General features: G+C 49.6%; 3 protein-coding genes across 8 annotated transcripts in view; 2 read left to right on the top strand and 1 right to left on the bottom strand.

The window, feature by feature from the left end:
• Positions 1 to 1434: 1434 nt before the first annotated feature.
• On the top strand, positions 1435 to 16076 carry LOC116788008 (serine/threonine-protein kinase pim-1-like). The gene is given in 5 exon segments (XM_032690251.1): positions 1435 to 1625; positions 12736 to 12970; positions 13456 to 13629; positions 14905 to 15001; positions 16058 to 16076. Coding segments are annotated over 5 exon segments (633 nt in total). The 5' UTR covers positions 1435 to 1517.
• Positions 7253 to 9367, bottom strand: LOC116787961. Of its 3 annotated transcripts, none has more exons than XM_032690148.1 (2): positions 9288 to 9367; positions 7253 to 8576 (listed from the first exon to the last, which is right to left on the bottom strand). In XM_032690148.1, the coding sequence occupies exon 2, from the start codon at positions 8518 to 8520 to the stop codon at positions 7276 to 7278; it is 1245 nt and encodes a 414-aa protein (XP_032546039.1). In that variant the 5' UTR covers positions 8521 to 8576; positions 9288 to 9367; the 3' UTR covers positions 7253 to 7275. The 3 variants fall into 3 exon arrangements, with proteins under 3 accessions (XP_032546039.1, XP_032546040.1, XP_032546041.1); XM_032690149.1 differs by lacking the exon at positions 9288 to 9367 and adding an exon at positions 9091 to 9281; XM_032690150.1 differs by lacking the exon at positions 9288 to 9367 and adding an exon at positions 8969 to 9072.
• ZDHHC13 (zinc finger DHHC-type palmitoyltransferase 13) overlaps positions 15942 to 19961 on the top strand; it is a 17087-nt gene continuing 13067 nt past the window's right edge. Inside the window, exons 1-5 of one of the 4 annotated variants that reach the window (XM_032690147.1) lie at positions 15942 to 15959; positions 17286 to 17419; positions 17932 to 18054; positions 18510 to 18587; positions 19062 to 19206. In XM_032690147.1, coding sequence (XP_032546038.1) covers positions 17322 to 17419; positions 17932 to 18054; positions 18510 to 18587; positions 19062 to 19206 — 444 coding nt within the window. In that variant the 5' untranslated portion in view covers positions 15942 to 15959; positions 17286 to 17321. Of the gene's footprint in view, positions 15960 to 16037; positions 16319 to 16346; positions 16931 to 17285; positions 17420 to 17931; positions 18055 to 18509; positions 18588 to 19061; positions 19207 to 19961 lie in introns of those variants that run through there. The other 3 variants (XM_032690146.1, XR_004357498.1, XM_032690145.1) reach the window with 3 other exon arrangements.

Raw genomic sequence — 19961 nt, 5'->3', positions numbered from 1 at the left:
GGCTGGGAACTCCATCGGCAGCAAGAGCTTTCTGTGCTGGCACCTTTGGTGTGGGAGGAATCTTCCTCTGTATGCAATTTTGGAAGTCGGGCTGGCATTTGGGTGGCAGGTCTGAAAACAGGAAACTACAGCTCTTCTCCCCAGGAAAGAAAGCCTGCAAGTTTTGACTCTGTGGTGCAGTTGGTGTGTCAGCCTGGGCACTCCATGAGCAGCAAGAGCTTTCTGTTCTGGTACCCACTGACGTGGGAGAAATCTTCGTCCATATGCAATTTTTGGAGTCGGGCTGGCAGTTGGGAGGCAGGTCTGAAAACAGGAAACAATGGCCCCTATTCAAAGGAAAGAAAGCCTGGAAGCTTTGGTTTTGTGGTTCAGTTAGTTTATAAGCCTGGAGACTCCATTGGCAGGAAGAGCTTTTTGTGCCAGCACCTTCGGTGTGGGAGGAATCTTTGTCCATATGTAATTTTGAGAGTCGGACTGTCAGTTGGGAGGCAGATCTGAAAACAGGAAACAACAGCCATTACCCCAGGAAAGAAAGCCTGGAAGCTTTAGCTTTATGGTGCAGTTGGTGGGCCAGGCTGGGCACTCAATGAGCAGCAAGAGTTTTCTGTGCTGGCACGTTTGGTGTGGGAGGAATCTTTGTCCGTATGCAATTTTGGGAATAGGCCTCAGAGTTCGGAGGCAGGGCAGAAAACAGGAAACAACAGCCCCTATCCAAAGGAGAGAAAGCCTGGAAGCTTAGGCTTTGTGTTGTAGTTGGTGAGTCAGCCTGGGCGCTCAATGAACAGCAAGAACTTTCTGTGCTGGCACCTTTGGTGTGGGAGGAATCTTTGTTTGCATGCAATTTTGGGAGTCTGGCTGGCAGTTGCAAAGGAGGGCTGAAAACAAGAAATAACGGCACTTTTCCCCAGGAAAGAAAGACTGGAACCTTTGGCTTTGTGGTGCAGTTGGTGGGCCAGGCTGGGCACGCCATGGGCAGCAAGAGGTTTTTGTGCTGGCGCCTTTGTTCTGGGAGGAATCTTTCTCCGTATGTAATTTTTAGAGTCGGGCTGGCAGTTGGGAGGCAGATCTGAAAACAGGAAACAACAGCCCCTATCCCCAGGAAAGAAAGCCTGAAAGATTTAGCTTTCTGGTGCAGTTGGTTTGTAAATCTGGAGACTCCTTTGGCAGGAAGAGCTTTCTGTGCTGGCACGTTTGGTGTGGGAGAAATCTTCGTCCGTATGCAATTTTGGGAGTCGGGCTGGCAGTTGGGAGGTAGGGCTGAAAATGAAACAACAGCCATTACCCCAGAAAAGAAAGACTGGAAACTTTGGCTTTGTGGTGCAGTTTGTGTGTCAGCCTGGGGACTCCATGGGCAGCAAGAGCTTTCTGTGCTGGCACCTTTGGTGTGGGAGGAATCTTTGTTCGTATGCAATTTTGGGAGTCGGGCTAGCAGTTGGGAGGCAGGTCTGAAAACAGGAAACAACAGCCCTTATTGCCAGGAAAGAAAGCCTGGAAGCTTTGCCTCTGTGGTGCAGTCGATGGACCAGCCTGGGCATTCCATGGGCAGCCAGAGCTTTCTGTGCTGGCACCTTTGGTGTGGGAGGAATCTTCCTCCGTATGCAATTTTGGGAGTCGGACTGGCAGATGTGAGGCAGGGCTGAAAACAGGAAACAACAGCTCTTATCGCCAGAAAAGAAAGCCTGTAAGCTTTGGCTTTGTGGTGCAGTTGTTGAGTCAGCCTCGGGACTCCCCGTGCAGCAGGAGCTTTTTATCCATGTAGCTTTGGTGTGGGAGGAACAGGTTTCTCCAAGGCCAAAAATGCCAGGATATAAAGCTCCTGCTGCCCATGGAGTGAGCGGGCTTCCCCATCGACTACACAAGAAAGCTAAAGTTTGCAGGCTTAGTTCGCTGGAGAGAAGGGCTGTCATTTGCTTTTTTCTACCCTCTGCTGAAACTGCCACACCTACATCCAAAATTGCATTTGGAACAAGATTCCTCCAAGACAAAAGCAGTCAGCAGAGAAAGCTCTTGCTGCCCGAGCAGTGCTCAGGCTGGCCCACCAACTGCACCAGAAAGCCGAAGATTGCAGGCTTTCTTTCTAGGGGATAAGGGTTGTTGTTTGATTTTTTTCATCCCACAGCTGAATCTGCTAACTTGTCTTCCCAAATTGCATTCAGATGAATTCTGTGGTCTGCTTTTTTCAGCCCTGCTCTGCAACTGCCAGCCCGACTCCCAAAATTCTGTTCTGATGTACATTCCTCCCAGAACAAAGGTGCCAGAACAGAAAGCTCTTGCTGCCCAAGGAATGCCCAGGCTGGGCTACCAACTGCACCAGAAAGCCAAATCTTCCAGGCTTTCTTTGCTGGGAAAAAGGCCTGTTGTTTGCTTTTTTCAGCCCCTGGCTGCAAACGCCAGCCCGACTTCCGAAATTGTGTACGGACAAAGATACCTCCTAGACCAAAGGTTCCCAGATAGAAAGATCTTACTGCCCAAGGAGTGTCCAGGGTGGCCCACCAACTGCAACACAAAGCCAGAGCTTGCAGGCTTTCTTTGCAGAGGGGATAAGGCCTCTTGTTCACTTTTTTCAGCCCTGTGCTGCAACTGCCAGCCTGACTCCCAAAATTGCATCCGGATGAAGATTCCTCACAGACCAAAGGTGCCATCACAGAAAGATCTTGCTGCCCAGGGAGTGTACCAGGTGACCCGCCAACTGCACCAGAAAGCCAAAGCTTGCAGGCTTTCTTTGCAGAGGATGAATGCTGTTGTTTACTTTTTTCAGCCATGAGTTGGCACTGCTAGCACGACTTCCAAAATTCCATACGCACCAAGATTCCTCCCAGACCAAAGCTGCCGGTAGAGAAAGCTCTTGCTACCCATGCAGTGCCCAAGCTGGCCCACTAACTGCACCAGAAAGCCAAAGCTTGCCGACTTTCTTTCTAGGAGATAAGGGTTCTTGTTTGCTTTTTTCAGCCATCAGCTGGAAGTGCCAGGCGGTCTTTCAAAATTGCTTTTGGATTTAGATTCCTCCCAGAACAAAGGTTCCAGGATATAAAGCTCTTGCTGCCCATGGAGTGTGCAGGCTGGCCCACCAACTGCACCCAAAGCTTGCAGCCTTTCTTTGCTGAGGATAAGGGCTCTTGTTTGCTTTTTTCAGCCCTGCGCTGCAACTGCCAGTCCGACTTCCAAAATTGCATTCAGATGAAGATTCCTCCAAGACCAAAGGTGCCAGCACAGAAAGATCTTACTGCCAACGGAGTGTGCAGGGTGGCCCACCAACTGCACCACAAAGCCAAAGCTCACAGGCTTTCTTTGCTGGAGAGAAGGGCTGTCATTTGCTTTTTTTTACACTGCGCTGAAACTGCCACCCCTACTCCCAAAATTGCATTTGGAACAAGATTCCTCCAAGACAAAAGTAGTCAGCAGAGAAAGCTCTTGCTGCCCGAGCAGTGCTCAGGCTGGCCCACCAACTGCACCAGAAAGCCGAAGATTGCAGGCTTTCTTTCTAGGGGATAAGGGTTGTTTGATTTTTTCATCCCACGGTTGAATCTGCTAACTTGTCTTCCCAAATTGCATTCAGATGAATTCTGTGGTTTGCTTTTTTCAGCCCTGCTCTGCAACTGCCAGCCTGACTCCTGAAATTCTGTTCTGATGTACATTCCTCCCAGAACAAAGGTGCCAGAACAGAAAGCTCTTGCTGCCCATGGAGTGCCCATGCTGGCTCACCAATTGCACCAGAAAGCCTAAGCTTTCTGTCTTTCTTTGCTGGGGATAAGGCCTGTTGTTTGCTTTTTTCAGCTCTTGCATAAATCTGCCAACCCGACTTCCAAAATTCGTCACGGATGGAGACACTGCCCAGACCAAAGATTCCAGAACAGAAAGCTCTTGCTGCCCAAGATTCCCAGGCTGGCCTACCAACTGCACCAGAAAGCCAAATCTTCCAGGCTTTCTTTGCTGGGAAAAAGGCCTGTTGTTTGCTTTTTTCAGCCCTGCGCTGCAACTCCAAGCCCAACTCCTAAATTTCATTACAGAGGACGATGCCTCTTAGACCAAAGATGCTAGGACAGAAAGCTCTTGCTGTGCATGGAGTACCTAGGTGGCCCCACCAACTGCACCAGAAAGCCAAAGCTTGCAGGCTTTCTTTGCTGGGGATAAGGGCTCTTGTTTAATTTTTTTCAGTCCTCTGACTCTGCCAACCCGACATCCAAAATTGCCATGTGGACAAAGATTCCTCACAGATCAAAGATGCCAGCACAGAAAGCTCTTGCTTCCCATGCAGTGCCCAGGCTGGTCCACCAACTGCACCACAAAGCCAAAGATTCCTGTGTGTCTTTGCTGGGGATAAAGGGCTCGGGTTTGCTTTTTTCAGCCATCAGCTGGAAGTGCCAGCCCGACTTCCAAAATTACATTCGGATGAAGATTCCTCACAGACCAAAGGTGCCAGCACAGAAAGCTCTTGCTGCCCATGGAATGCCCAGACTGGCCTACTAACTGCACCAGAAAGCCAAAGCTTGCAGGCTTTCTTTGCAGAGGGAATAAGGCCTGTTGTTTGCTTTTTTCAGCCCTGAGCTGCAACTGCAAGCCTGATTCCCAAAATTCAGTACCGACGTAGATTCCTCTCAGATTAAAGGTGCCAGGAAAGGAAGTTCTTGCTGCTGTGGAGTGCCTATGCTGGCTCACCAACTGCATCAGAAACGCTAACCTTGCAGGCTTTCCTTGATGGGGATAAGGGCTGTTGTTTGCTTTGTTCAGCCCTGCTCTGCAACTGCTGGCCCTACTCCCAAAATTCCCTACCAACCTAGATTCCTCCCACACCAAAGGTGCCAGCACAGAAAGCTCTTGCTGCCCATGAAGTGCCCAGGCTGGCCCACCAGTTGCACCACAAACCCAAATTTGCACCCTTTCTTCACTGGGGATAAGGCCTGTTATTTGATTTTTTTCAGCCCTCGCCTGAATCTGCCAAACCGACTTCCAAAATTTGACACGGACGAAGATACCTCCCAGACCAAAGGTTCCAGAACAGAAAGCTGTTGCTGCCCATGGAGTGCCCAGCCTGGCCCACAAACTGCACCAGAAAGCCAAAGCTTGTAGGCTTTCTTTCCTCGGGATAATGGCTGTTGTTTGATTTTTCCAACAACAGCGCTGAAACTGCCAGCTCGACTCCCAAAATTGCAGACGGATGAAGATTCCTCCTAGACCAAAGGTGCCAGCACAGAAAGATCTTTCTGCCCAAGGAGTGTCCAGGGTGGCCCACCAACTCCATCAGAAAGCCAGAGCTTGCAGGCTTTCTTTGCAGAGGGGATAAGGCCTGTTTTTTGCTTTTTTCAGCCCTGAGCTGCAAGTCCAAGCCCGACTCCCAAAATTCAGTACCAACGTAGACTCCTCTCAGATTAAAGGTGCCAGCACAGAAAGCTCTTGCTGCTGTGGAGTGCCCATGCTGGCTCACCAACTGCATCAGAAATGCTAACCTTGCAGGCTTTCCTTGATGGGGATAAGGGTTGTTGTTTGCTTTTTTCAGCCCTGCGCTGCAACTCCCAAGTCCAACTCCTAAATTTCATTACAGAGGAAGATTCCTCTTAGACCAAACATGCCAGCACAGAAAGCTCTTGCTGCCCAGGGAGTGTGCATGCTGGCTCACCAACTGCACCACAAAGCCAAAGCTTCCAGGCTTTCTTTCCTTTAGATAGGAGCTGTTGTTTGATTTTTTTCAGCCATGAGCTGCAACTGCCAGCCCGACTCCCAAAACTCCATACAGACAAAGATTTCTCCCAGATGACGGGAGCGAAGAGAGAAAGCTCTTGCCGCCCATGGAGTGCCCAGGCTGGCCCACCAACTGCACCAGAAAGCCAAAGCTTGAAGGATTTCTTTGCTGAGGATAGGAGCTGTTGTTTGCTTTTTTCAGCCCTGTGCTGAAATTGCCACCCCAACTCCCCAGATTGCATTCGGACCAAGATTACTACCAGATCTAAGATGCCAGCAGAGAAAGCTCTTGCTGCCCATGGAATGCCCAGACTGGCCTACCAACTGCACCAGAAAGCCAAACCTTGCAGCCTTTCTTTGCTGGGGATAAGGGCTGTTATAACCAGAATTTCTTATAATCAAAAATACAACAGATACGGGTTTTATTTTTAAATCTATTTTTAATAAATTAATTTTTTTCCATTATATATGAAAATGAGAAACTTTACAGTTTTCAGTATTTTGCACAGACATCCTTCATGAATTTTCAAACACTTTGGGGCTGTAACATCACTTTTTAGGAGGGACCCCGCATGACCCTCCCTCGTCCCCCAAACACCTGCTCCCTCACCACCTCCTTTCTCTCCCAGTGACATTTCCTCACCCCCAGAGAAGGCACAAAACTAGTACAACTGTCCTGTCCAGCAGCTCAGTGCATCCAAAAAGCCATTTACATGTGGACATCCCCTCCAAAAAGGGGGGATAATCAAGGGAGGGCAGGCCCCCAAGGGGTTGGAGTCCCCTCGCTTCTGTCCCACAGGCTGATGGACACCCCATGGCACAGGGAGTGTCCCCAAGGATGGTCTCTTTTCTCCTGCTCAGGCTCCACTGCGCCATGTTCCCTCTTCATTCCTGCACTCTGGCCAGCGTCAGGAGACGCAGGAGCCAGGTCTGGAAAATGTCCCCTATGCCAGCCAAAACCAAACCAGTGGAAGCACTCACAGCTCTTCAGGAAGAAGGTGGTTTATTTAACACATATGCTCTGCAGAAGTATCCAAGTTGCAAACAGAAACCTTGTGGAGGGCACCTGTGGTGAAGAGGAGAAATTTCTTATTTGGAAACAGCAGCTACGAAGGACACTAGCCAAGGCAACAGCAGACCAGAACACGCTGTGAAGTGTTACATTGCAACCATAACAGAATAGAGACTATTAACTGAACAAGACTATTAGAAACTGTTAATGCATGCACTGAATTTATTGTACCCCTGTTTTTACCGTGTTTTATAGCATTTTTTCCCTCATGTTTATCCGCTATTTTCTCATTGGCTAAGATTTGCTGCAATGTAGATGTTTCCCCTTATTGGTCCTTGTTAGTCCCATGTTCCCTCCCTTCCTTCCCTGATTGGTTACAACCTCTGTCAGTCCCATGCTCCTCCCCTCTTTCTAGAGCCTTCCCTACCTACCCTATAAATAGAGTGAACCACCCTTAATAAAGGGCAATAGCTGCTTGAAGCAATTATTATGCTCAAACCTCTTCAGTTGTGTGATCTTTTCCCCTGTGCTAGTCAAAACCAGACCAGTGGAAGCACTCACAGCTCTTCGGGAAGAAGCTGGTTTATTTAACACAGATGCTCTGCAGAAGTATCCAAGCTGCAAACAGAAACCTCATCCTGGTCCTCAACATCTGGCTGGGGAGAGCTCCCTGGAGATGGGAGATCTGCAACTTCCTCTGCCACTGGAGGATTTTCTCCTGCACTGAGGGCGCTCTTCTGTGCTTCTCCAACACAGGGGGTGTTCCCAGTTGGCACTGCCACAGCATCCCAGGAGTCAAGGGGTGGACACTGGTGGCTGCAGGACTCTTCCTGCTGTGCTGCTTGCTCCTGGAAACACACCACTGGAATGGGCTGGGCTCCCATTTTTACAGCCAGGCTTTCCTTGGCCATGTGCATCTTCAGGGATGAGTGAGTTCTGATGATACCTGCAGCTTTGAGGGAGCAGGGAGAGTGGTCTATGGGGGCTACTCCATCTGGAGTCTGGCAGTTCTCACTGAAGCTCTTGTAGGGATGAAGACTCTGGGAAGAAGTGAGGCTCTCAGAGGACTGGAAGCTTGTGGAACTAATGGAAGCTCTTGAAAGGTGCATGCTCTCAGGGGAACGGAGGCCTGTGGAAGTAATGTAGGCTCTTGGAAGGTGGAGGCTCTCAGAGGAATGGAGGCTCTTAGAAGGAATGGAGGCTTTCAGAGGGATGTGGGCTCTCCTATGGCATGGTCTTCTTGTAAGGATGGAGTATCTCCTACAGAATCGAGTTCTTGGCAGGAATGAGGATATTGAAAAGACAGAGGCTTGCCGACGGATGAGGGCTCTTGGAAGGACAGAGGTTCTCCATGGCAGCTGGCTCTTGGAGGAATGGGGACTCTTGGTGGAGCTGGACGAGCTGCAGCAGGGCAGGTGGCCTCGCTCCACCAGCTCCTCCAGGTTCTCCCACAACACCTGCCACATCTCAGAATCCAATGGGAAAGACATCCCATTCCCAACCCACACCAACATGACCAAATCCTGCAGCTCTTGGGCCACTGCCATGCAGGGAATGCAGCTGGGGCCACAGCCACAGGGGATGTACTCATGGCTCACAGGACCATCTGGACGCTGGGGAGCGGTTGCCTGAGCTGTGGAGGAATTGGGAGCCTCCACTGGAGCTACTTGGCTGCTCGGAGAGCCCCTGGCCTGGCTCCCTGGGTTCTTCGGTGTCCCCAGCACCCGCTGTTGCCAGTGGCCGATGGCCAGCCAGACAGCTGCAGTGGCCAGCAGCAGGACAAACAAGGAGAGAAGGATGCTGCCATCACTCATGGCTCCAACACGGCCCATCAGGACCGCACTGGGAGCCGGGGGGTGGTGGCACTTCTTGTGTAGTGATGTCAGTCCTGTGGGAAAGGACACCTGTGTCATAACATGGCCCTGCCTCTCCCCAGTGCTCACCAGGGCTTCGTGGGGAAGAAAGGGGCTCCCTGTGGGCACTCAAGGCCCCTCTGGAACAGACTGGATGGAACATTCTCGGCCAAGTAGGACACAGTCATGAGGAGGAGAAGGAGGATGTTCTCACCACCTCGCTGGCAGAGCATGGGACATGGCTTGTCCCATGGGACACTGAAGAGTCCTTGAGGAGGGCAAGTGCTGCTCAGTAACAACCAAACCATCCAGCTGTTATCCCATCCTGAATCCAAACCCAGTGCTGTGCCAGCTACTATGAAGAAAGGAACTCTATCCCACCAAAAAGCAATACAGCAGCCAGTTCTTAACCCAGCACACCCTGTACCTGCTCATCTCAAAGCTGGATGCCTTCTCCGAAAGGATTCTGTGAGGGACGTGATCAAAACTCCAACTAAAATCCCAAAAAAGAACATGCACTGCCTTCCCATAACACATAAGCCAGGTGACCTTATGGCAGTGGGATTTTTTCTTTCCAGCTGCTTTCCCAGAGATTCATCTTGCTCCATCACCTCCTGAAGGGCCAATTGCAGCAATGGATTCATTTCCCTCTCCCTCCAAACTGCTTCCCATCTAACAGATCCCTATGAGCATTCCTTTTCTGGTTGTTCCTACAAAGCCTTCACTAAATCTTGCAAAGACCTCACCATTCCACCCTCAGATTTTGCAGTAGCCAGCACCTCCATTTGTGCTGCCATGAGGACCAGGATGGGGTTTCTGACATCACATAGGTGTCCCCACCCACAGGACTAACATCACAGAGGTGTTCCCATACACAGGTGGAACCAATTGTGGGTGGAACTGCAGGAGCTGGTGAAGCGAGGCCACCTGCCCTGCCACAGCTTGTCCAGTTCCTCCAGCTCCTCTGGGAGCCTCCATCCCTCTGAGAGGCTGCTCCCATCAAGAGTCCTCATCCCTTGGAGAGCCTCTGCCCTTCCAAGGAAATCATTCCATCAGAGATCCTCCATCCAGCCAAGAATCTCCCTCTGTTGGAGATCCTCCTTCTTTCTGAGAGCTTCCTTTCCCTCTAATAGCCTGCATCTTTCCAGGAACCTCCCTTCCTCTAAGAGCCTCCATCCTTCCAAAATCCTACATTCCTCTGAGCATCTTACTTCTTCTGTAAGCATCTGTCTCTCTGGGAGCCTCAGTGAGACCTGCTGGACTCCAGACAAACAAGACCCTGTGGACAGGTCTCCCTGCTCCCTTGGAGCTGCGGGTATCAATAGCAGAACTTGCTCATCCTTGAAGATGCACGTGGCCAAGAAAGGCCTGGAAGTAAAAATGGGAGCCCAGCTGGCTCCAGTGAAGGAAGAGTCCTGGAGCCACCAGCATTCACCCCAGAGCTCCCAGGACACTGCAGAGGTGCCAACTGACAACACCCTCCTCTCCATGCTGGACAGGTTCCTCCAGCAACAAAGGGAGTTGGAGTTCCCCCATCTCTGGGGAGCTCCCCAAAAATGGTTGTTGAGGACCAGGAAGAGGTTTCTGTTGGACAGCTCTTTGGGAAAAACCTATTTAAAGCAGAGGCTCCGCAGATTTATCTGAGCTGCTTAGCTTACTCCCACTTACTTAGCTGCTTACTCCCACTTGTGAGCAATACTCCATTGCTCAGTAATTTTCTCCCCAGCCTTTACAATACAAGTTTCTGTTCAGGTAGTTGCAAAATAAGCAAGTTTCTGAATGCTTTGAGTAAGAGTAGTTCTCACATAAATAAGTTTTTGATAAGAGATGTAGAGCAAAGATGCTGCAAATACACTGCTCAAGTTCAACTTGAACTGGACAAGTTCAAGCTCCAAACAACCACCAGAGACCCCCAAGAGACCACCAGAAGACCTCTAGTGACCAAATAAGGACTTCTGAAGAACTTCGTAGAGCTAGTTACATATACACTCTCAGAAAGTTCACATATATGTAAGACATTTGATGAATATGGAAAATTGTAAGTAAATATTTCCCTACCTGAGGGAAAACAGGACACACACGATTAGAAGAAAGATCCTCCCTGTGTACCCAGATAAATAAATAATGCCTGCCCTAAAATGAATCTTAAAAGATTTTACTTGCCAATTTACTGTAACACACTAATCTGGTTATGACTGGGATAGGGCTCCTTTCTTCCCAGTAGCTTGCACACGCTGTCTTTGGATTCAGAATGGGAACGTTGTAGATCACACATGGGTGGTTCAGTTGTTGCTGAGCAGGGCTTACCCTCCTCAAGGACTTTGCACTGTCCCATGGGACAACCCATATTTCCCACTCACAAAGGTGGGATGAGCAAGCAGCTGAGTGGTGTTTCGTGTGTGGCCAGAATCAAACCCTGGACAGGGCTCAATGGCTGCGGGGGAATGGGGCTACAGCTGACTGGAAACCAGTCACTGCATTGGGAACCTTCCCAGGAGGGGCTGGTGACTCATTTCCAGAGGTTAAGCCCCACCTTCTCCATCTCTCTCCCCCTCCATCCCCCTCACTGCCAAGGAAGGGCAGGGAGTGGCAGCAGGAGAAGGAGCAGGGCTGGAGTGAGGACAAGGGCCCAGGACCCTTGTTTTTCCCTTGGTTAATTATTAACTGATTTGGGGTTTAATCCCTTACCTGGAGCTCTTGGCTTCTCCTCAGGGCTGGACACCGTAAAAATGGCGGTCAGCACCCAGGGGGCGAAGCCAGCGTAGGGGGCAGTGGGTGAGATGACTGCATGTGTGTGTGTGGGTCCCCTCTACCCCTGCCCAGGTACACCAGGGAGCAGGGACCTTCCTGGGACAGATCCAGGAGGACATTCAGGACCATCTTTGTCTGGGGAAGGGGTGCCAAGGAGATCCAGGAGGGATTGTGCCTGGACAATGCCCAGCTACAAGTCCTTGGGGCCACCCCACCGTGATCTCTGCAGCCCCCCTGCTCTGCGGGAAGGAGCCGCAGGAGCCTAATGGCCCTTGATGGAATTTTCTTCCAGGAATCTGCTGAGGAGCTGTTTCCTTTCACTTTATTTTTTTTTCTTTTTTTGTTTCTGAGCTCCACAGGGGAACCCACAGCTGGAGGGCATCTCATCTGGACGGTCCTGTGCCCCCGGTACCCCGCTCTTCTCATCTCCCTTTCGTGTAAGGGTGGGTTGGGACTGAGCGTCTTTCCCCAGGGGTCATGGTGCCCTGGACCCCGCCTTGAATGGGGAGGGCAGCACTGGACATCTCCCCCAATTCCCCCGCTATTGGCTGCCAGGGATCGAAGTTCTGGGAGACATGGAGGCTTTTGCGAGATGTGCTGACAGAGTCCTCATCCTGCTCCTCCACAGCTGGCTTGGGAGAGTGCCCGAGATGGGAACACCTCCCTTTGCTGCTGGAGGATCTTCTCTGGCACCAAGCAGATGGTGTTCCCAGCTGGCTTCAGCAGAAGCTGGCTTCTGCTGCAGCTTCATCAGAGCCATGGACTGGGCACCAGCAACTCCAGGATGCTTGCTGCTGTGTCACTGGGAATACTTTACTGGAATGGGATAATAGGATGCAGGTTTCCAGCCCTAGTCTAACCCAATATGTGGGCACAATGACAGGATGGCACAGCCACACTCTGCCTCTGGGACTGGCTCCTGCTCAGGGGCATGGGTGGCAGCAGGGCAGAGGAGGAGGGCCAGGAGGCGGGGCTGCTGCCAAGCTCAGCCTGACTCTCCCCTTGGCTTGCAGATGACCATCAAATGTGTGGCCCATGAGAGCCTCTTCCAGTGGGGCGAGCTGGTGAGTCAGTGGGACCACCCAGACAAACTAGGGCATCACATGCAGGGATAAGCCCAGGGCCAGGAGTGTGGAAGCTGTGACATAGCTTTGGGGGGAGCGGGCATGGGGTCACCCTGGGACCTGGAGCATCCTCGGTCCAGGGATGCCCAGCACCAGGGAGGCTGGACAAGGCTGCACTGGAGCATCCCAGCCAGGGGGCACTGCAACCACTGGGCAGCAATAAACCCACTGGTGCCATTGTCTGCTCCCCACAGCCCGATGGCACCCATGGACCAACCCACGGAGATCGTGCTCCTGGAGAAGCTGCCCCAGCATCACCCAGCTCCTCAACTGGCTTGAGCTGCCTGACAGCTTCCTGCTGGTGATGGAGCATCTGGAGCCAGCACAGGATCACTTTGACTTCCTTGTGGAGTGGGAGTTCCTGTGCAAGGACACGGCATGCTGGCTGTTCTGCCAGGTGCTGGAGGCCATGCGGCACTGTGCCCACTGCGGTGTCCTGCACCACGACATCAAGCCGGAAAACATAATCCTCCACCTGGACACCAGCGACCTCAAGCTCATCGACTTCGGTTTTGCCACCTTCCTCTGGGATGAGCCCTACACATGCTTTGCAGGTGAGTCCACAGCCGGGGCTGTGCTCCTACGTGCAGCCATTGCATGGCCCAGCCTGGTTGCTCACCACATCTTCCATCCTTGGCTGCTCTTTGCTGTGGGATTCAGCTGGCTGCCAGCCGCTCTTAGGCTCGGTACAGAGGTTGGGAAACAGGAGCTGGCTCCTGGCCCTCCCCACAGCCTCTGTCCCCCACCCTGACCTGGACTGGGGCCAGGGGAGCCAACATGACAAAAACAAACCCCCGGGGGAGGGAGCAGAGGTGGGGGGGCTGCAAAACCCGTGCACCAGCCCCTTGGCTTTGCAGGCGTGGAAGGGCTTGGGCTGCTCCCCTTCCCTTCTTGGCCTTGTGTAAGGATTTCTTAGGTTTACTCACCTGGGGGGGAGTTGTGGACAGCAGTGCAGCCTCTGCATCCAAGAGAATGCTCAGGCGAGGCTCTGGAAGCCAGCAGCAGCATCTCCCTGAACAATGCTGCTTGTATCCCATAGGAATACGGCAATACTGCCCACGGGAGTGGATCCACTTTGGCTACTACCGAGGCCACTTGGCGACCATGTGGTCCCTGGGCATGCTGCTCTGTGTCATGGTGTGCAGGAACTTCCCCTTCGAGGAGGATGAGGACATCATGGCAGGGCAGCTTTGCTTCTGGCAGCAGGTCTCTTCAGATTGGTCTCAGGCTTTGGGAGATAGCCCCGTGCACACAGCAGTGTGCTCACACAGCTCCGCAGGAGCTTTGTCTCCCATCGGTGGCTGCAGGAGGTGGCCCATGTGTAAGGGGGGTACTTTTGAATTGGATGATCAATGGAGCATAGAGGCGTGAGAAAGGAATCATTTTAGGATGTGAAACCAGCTAGAGTATGGTACAATGTAACTTCATGGCACACGCTAATTGTAAGGTCCATTGTGCTTTTTAGCAAGTCAGCCTGATATCCCCTATTATCAGAGGTGAGTTCTTCCTTAGTTTTGCTACATACTGTAAGATGGATACATCTACCCTTGAAACACAATGGTAGAGGTCATACATAGGAGTGAGAAAGATGATGGAAGGAAGATTATGTGGGCAGGGGTCGCTCGCCCCTTGCCCTACAAGTAGGGCATGCGCAGACTGTTGCCATTAGGTAATGATTAGGCGGTGTTTGGCTGCCACTCAGGCATCATGTTATACTACGTACTGGCCCTACATAGTGTAATGTGGAACTGATAAAATGGGGTGTCTGGACTGCTGAGTTGAGCGATACTCATACTACCACTGAGACTGTGTTGCTCCATGGGGACACCCGCTAAGCATGCTGCAGATCCTGACAGCCCTGGCCTGTCTGTGTGGGTAAGCACAGTTTATTGATAGGAAGCAACTGAGAGAACAAACTTTTTCTTTTTAATATCCTTTTAGTGTTCCTTTAATTCCCCTTTTTATTATTGAATATTGTTACATAATATTTCCCTTTAATTTCCCTTTTTACTAACCAATATTGTGTTAATAGTTATCCATAATATTGTGTTAAGATCCCTTTTTCGGTATCCCTTTAACCCTTCCCCTTTTCACTAGTTAATACTGTATTAAAAGCTGTTCGTAGTATTTGTTTTAATGTCACCCGATAAGGTAGTTATTTTGTATCCCTTTTTTAGTTTTTGATTCCTCTTGCTAAGTTTATTACTATTATTATTATTCTCACTGTAATAAAAGATAGTTTGTGTGTTTGAATATTTCTGGCACTTGTCTTTATTCCAGACATGTATCCAAACGAACTGTTATACCATGACAGGGCTGATCTTGCACCAGTTGCTGAAGGAGCTGGTGCACGTCCTGTCATCGCACTCTGCTCCACAGTGCAGAGTCAGCCAGGAGGCTTGTGCAGCACTGAGCACACGCGGCACGGCCTGGCACAAGGGGCACAGGAGCCTTCTCCAACTCACCACTGCTTTCTGCTTTCTCTCCCCAGAGTGCCAGCACCTGATCTGATGGTGTTTATCCAAGCGCCCCTGGGACAGGCCATTGCTGGAAGAGATTTGCCGCCACCCTTGGCTGTGGCGCAGGCATTTCCACAGCACCCTATTACAGCCCCCAAAAAATAAAACAACCCAAGACCCTTTCCCATGTGTCAAACTGAGTCATATTTAGCAGCTTCAGCTGAAGAAACATGTTTTTCAAAAGGGGAATCAGTCTTTCTTTCATAATTTTCAAGAATGGGCAGGCAAGGCTGGGCTCTGGGCACATGCTCGTGGTATCGTAAGTCATCAGTATTGACTCCAAGGGAAACTGGAGTAGGAGTTATATTATGGTATGGAGGGAGTCTTGATAACTTTGCACCTTGTAGCCTACAGTTTTTTAACTCTGTATGGAAGAAGTTGCATTTCCACCCAAGTCCTTTCTGGAAACTTTCCTATTTGAACACAGCATCATGGAATCCCAGTAGCACCTGCTGACCAGGAAGGCAGAGTTCTCCTTGTAGTTGTGTACTCTAATATGGTCTATTTTTTCATCCGAGGTTCCCCTTCTCAGCTTCAGCTTTGAGATGGGAAAAAGAACTGACTTTCTCTCCTGTCTTTCCTTCTCATTCACAATTGTTGAGATCCTGGGCTCACTGCCATGGTATTGGTCTCATTCTGCTCCCCAAAATATCTCCTTGTACTTAAAGGCAACTGATGGAGAGGGAAAGTGCAGTAACAGGTCTAGTTATGGCAAAGTACCCATTTGCCAGCCCAGGCCCAGTGGTGAGGTGCCAGCAACAAGCCTGTGCCACTTTCTGCCTACTGCCCTATGCTCCCAAAAATAAGGATTTGTTGGTTTTTTTTTCAGAGATGCATCTGCTTTTTCATTTTTCTTCCCTTTTTTGCAAGTTGCCGACCCTGAATGCTTATCCAAGCCTCTACCTGAAGGCTTGGCAGGAGCCACGATCCTTCCAGGCAGGACCTCACCCTCAGGGAATTGTGAGAGTCCTGAGTCCGACGTAAGCAGGAGGCTGAGCTGGGCGTTATAATTTTCCCTTTTCGGGTAACTGCTAATTCACTAAAGCCATCACACGTTTCCCCCAGGAGCGGGAGGTCCCCAAGTCCCCACAGACTGCCCTGTCCCTCTCTGCCCACACCCAGCGCCATCGAGAGCTGGTGATCACCACCCCCCACGCAGGGGGGGGGACTTCTCCTCAGGGCAGAGGAGATGGAGTCGCTCTGAGGGCTACCAGGTCCCACATCACCTGGGAAGGTTGTGGGTGTTTGACACCTGTGGGTGTTTTCCCAGGTTATCCCCGTTTATTTAGGGGGTGACTGCTCCCGCTCACGGCTTGTCCCGTAATGGCGGCTCCTCCGTCATCCTGGTTGTCATGAGGGGACATCGGAGCTCGACGGGGGGCTGTAAGTATGACTTCCAAATGGCCCTGAATCCCTGAGGGAACCATGCCAGCAAAGTGGGGCACTATTCCTTTCAAGGAGTTATAGAGAGCGAGAAGGTCTTTCCTCCAGGCTGAGCCCTCCTCTAGCTCCCTAAGCCACTCCTCATCAGAATCGCGCTCCAGACCCTTCCCCAGGGGATCCCTTCCAGCTGCTGAAGCACAACTCCCGCAAAGTTTCGCCAGCAGAAAACGCTTCTTGTCCCCGACCTTGGGGGATATACTGTGCGAAACTGAAAGAGTTTTTCCGTGTGGCTGCCCTGCAAAAGGGGAAGGAACCATTTTTCAGGCACAACCGAAGAAAGCTGGAAGCCGCTGATCTGCCTGCGCGAGCCGAAGCGGCGGCTAGTCAGAGACAGTTCCCTGCACGGCCGGGGAACGTCAGGGACAGCTTCCCCGCCATTCCCTGCACGGCCGGGGGAGGTCAGACTCGAGTCTCCCGGACTCGCCCGCACGGCACCGGTCCCGCCCCGCCCGGGCCGTGTGTGCCCGGCGCGGGCCCCGCCCCGGCGCCGTTCCCAGGAAGCGGGAGCAGGAAGCTGTGGCGGGCGCGGGGATGGCGGGCAGCGGCCTGGCGGTGAGCGGGGAGCCCCGGGACAGTGCCGGGCCGGGAGCGGGGTGGAGGGGCCGGCGCTGCCCGGGCGGTGGGTGCGGAGCGCGGCCGCCGAGGGCCGGAGCGGAGCGGCCGTGCGGTCCCCGCGGTGCTGCCGGGGGGTGTCTGGCGAGGGTTCCCGGCAACAAGCGGCCCGTGTCCTGCCCTGCCTGTGCCTCTTCTGTTCCATCGCGTGTGGTTTCGGGCTGTATGGCTCCCGAGCGCGTTTAAAGCCTTTCTCAAAGCCGTGGACTGTGATTTCTGGTGTGGCAGAGTTGCTGTGTATGTGATGTAGAACCCATAAATAATAATGGCTGATAAATACTTTGTTAACTGACAGTGTAAAGGCCATTGCCATGGACCTCATCGACCTCACATGCACAACAATCACAGCACCCACGGGGATAAAGGTTTACCAGGACCATATCCCATTGTTGAAGACCCCAGCACCTGTGATATTGTCAAGGCTACACAGTAAGTACACATTCTGAGTGTGCCAAGTGGTGAAATAGATGGGAGTGTCCTCAAATGTGAGCCAGTCTGGATATTCTTACAAAGGAAACATTTTCAGTTTCATTTTCTCCCTGTAGTGGAAGAAGTTTTAATCATGCTCTGGGGCACATGGTGTGACTCTTGGGGATGGTCCTTGTGTAGGGCTAAGAGCTGGACTCGATGATCCTTGTGGGTCCCTTCCAACTCGACATATTCTGTGATTCTGTGAAGGAAGATCATTTACAGCTACTGTTGTAAATATTTTTATCATAAACAAAGGTATTTCATTTCAAGCAAGTTTGTTAAGTAGAAGGTTTGTTAAGAGCCCAGCTCTTTTTGCAAGACTTCCATTGAATGCAATGTGGAATTTGCGCAAGTAGGAACTGCTGGGTGATGCTCATGGAGATTTATTCTTTCTTTAGTATGTGGCTGTCTCCAAACTGGAGGATATTTAACAAATGATAAATAAATTGATTTTTTTTTTCTCATTCAAGGTATGGAATGCTAGAGCGATGCAGAGAACTGGTAGAAGCAGGATATGATGTTCGACAACCAGACAAAGAAAATGTGACTCTTCTTCACTGGGCAGCAATAAACAACAGACAGGAGCTGGTTAAGTAAGTTCAAGAGTCCCTGTGAAAGTAACACAGGTATTCTGCCACTGTTACTTATAATCTCTTTGTTACTTTTGTACTTGAAAACAAAGGAACCTGCTGCTTGAGAAGAAAAACATGAAATTCAAATTTTAACCCAATAACTTTTGTGGAAATGTCGCTGCAATGTGAAGATAGCCTGGTTTCTTTATATGTGAAATCATGTAGTACATGAAATCATTTTCCTGGGTTTCGTTTAACAAACGAAGTATGACAGCTGATTTTATAAGTACCTTGCTAATGACTGTATTTTTTCTCAAACATTTTCTTGAAAAGTGTCCTTCACTGCAAAACTTTTGTCAATTTGCTTCTCTAGTGTTTTTTTTTTTATTGTAAGCTACTGCCACATTACTAGAGCTATATTAATATATATTTATTATGTCTTATGTTCTTAATCTTATTGTGTTGTTATTACACAGATATTATATTTCCAAAGGTGCGATAGTGGATCAGCTGGGTGGAGATTTGAATTCTACTCCCCTTCACTGGGCCATTAGGTATGTTGCTTGCAAGTGTAAATCTGTTAATATTAAAAGCTATAGTAGCATTTTGTGTGGTACAAAGAACAAAGCACTGCTTGTCTGGAGAAAACATAACCTTAAATAATTATTCTGGGATAACTTCTCTGAGTGCCAATTCTCACATTGGAAGATCAGTGCTTTCTTCTGGACTATCAGTCTTCTGCCAGAGTTGGATGCTTGGATGACTGCTTACAGGAGAGATCACTGTAGAATAACCACTGTATTCTAGATTAACAGTTTGCCCTAGGCTGATTTATTAAGGTGTATATTTAATATAAATTTCCTGATACAAACTTGTAGCTTAAAAGTATTTTCCTGAATAAAAGCATGAGAATCTGAAAGAAAATTGGTTTTTTGTGGGGTCTCTGTGAGAATTATTAGGGCAATGCTTTCATTAAAATACCCATTTTTTTCATCATCTCTATAGTTTCATTTCATATATCGTTGTAGACAAGGACACCTACCCATGGTCATATTATTGTTGAAATGTGGAGCGGATCCCAGTCTTATTGATGGGGAAGGATTCAGTAGCATTCATTTAGCAGTGCTCTTCCAACACATGCCCATCATAGCTTACCTCATATCAAAAGGCCAGGTATGTTGGTGATGTCCCAGTTGTTGTGTTCTACTTGTGAGTAGCTGTCTGTGTGTAGGATGCATTTCAGAATTAGCTGGTTTGTTTTCTACATGAAAAGCAGGTATTTTATAACTATTTTTTCTGTGTTATAAGTTCAGATAAACTTAGATTTTTTTAATATATATTTTAAATTATTTTTTTTAATAGTCCTCCTTGTTCCTGTCATCCCCACATGTCCAGATTCACCTACATTTCAGAGTATTTAAAGAGCATTGCTAAGGCTATGCAGATTTATGGTGCTGTGTAAATAACAACTGGCATTTACACATGAGAACAAAAGAACTAAACATTTAAACCTGAGAACAAAAAGTGTATGATGGATATACATCATGAAGTATTTATGATTTGATTACAGTTTTGTAACTAGTCATCCATGGAATTGTCCATCAATTGAAGTATGCAGAATAGATCATCAGACTAGGTCTGAATTTTTATTAATTTCTGTGTTTACTTTAATTTCATATTGTATCCATGGTAGTTGATATCTCCCAACTTACATCTGAAATAAGCAGAATTAATGACAAGTGTAACAGTTTTCTAATAAAAATGAGAGAAGAGTTCTTATATGATCAAGACTGTTTCTTAGAACTATTGAGTGTTAGGATTTAAAAACTTTCTAAGTTTATTTTCTTTATCTTATAGAGTTCTCTTTGGTAGAATAACTGCCTTCTGGAGTGTAGGTATAGTGATGTGTATCACAGGCTTAATAAAGC

Source organism: Chiroxiphia lanceolata, chromosome 6 (assembly GCF_009829145.1).
Source record: "Chiroxiphia lanceolata isolate bChiLan1 chromosome 6, bChiLan1.pri, whole genome shotgun sequence".
In the NCBI taxonomy this organism is placed as follows: Eukaryota; Metazoa; Chordata; class Aves; order Passeriformes; family Pipridae; genus Chiroxiphia; species Chiroxiphia lanceolata.
Note: the sequence above shows the minus strand (reverse complement) of the source record. Positions and strands in the feature narration are given on the sequence as shown.

Coding starts and splice junctions, on each gene's coding strand:
- LOC116787961 (XM_032690148.1), bottom strand. CDS start 8,520: ATGGGCCGTGTTGGAGCCATGAGTGATGGCAGCATCCTTCTCTCCTTG.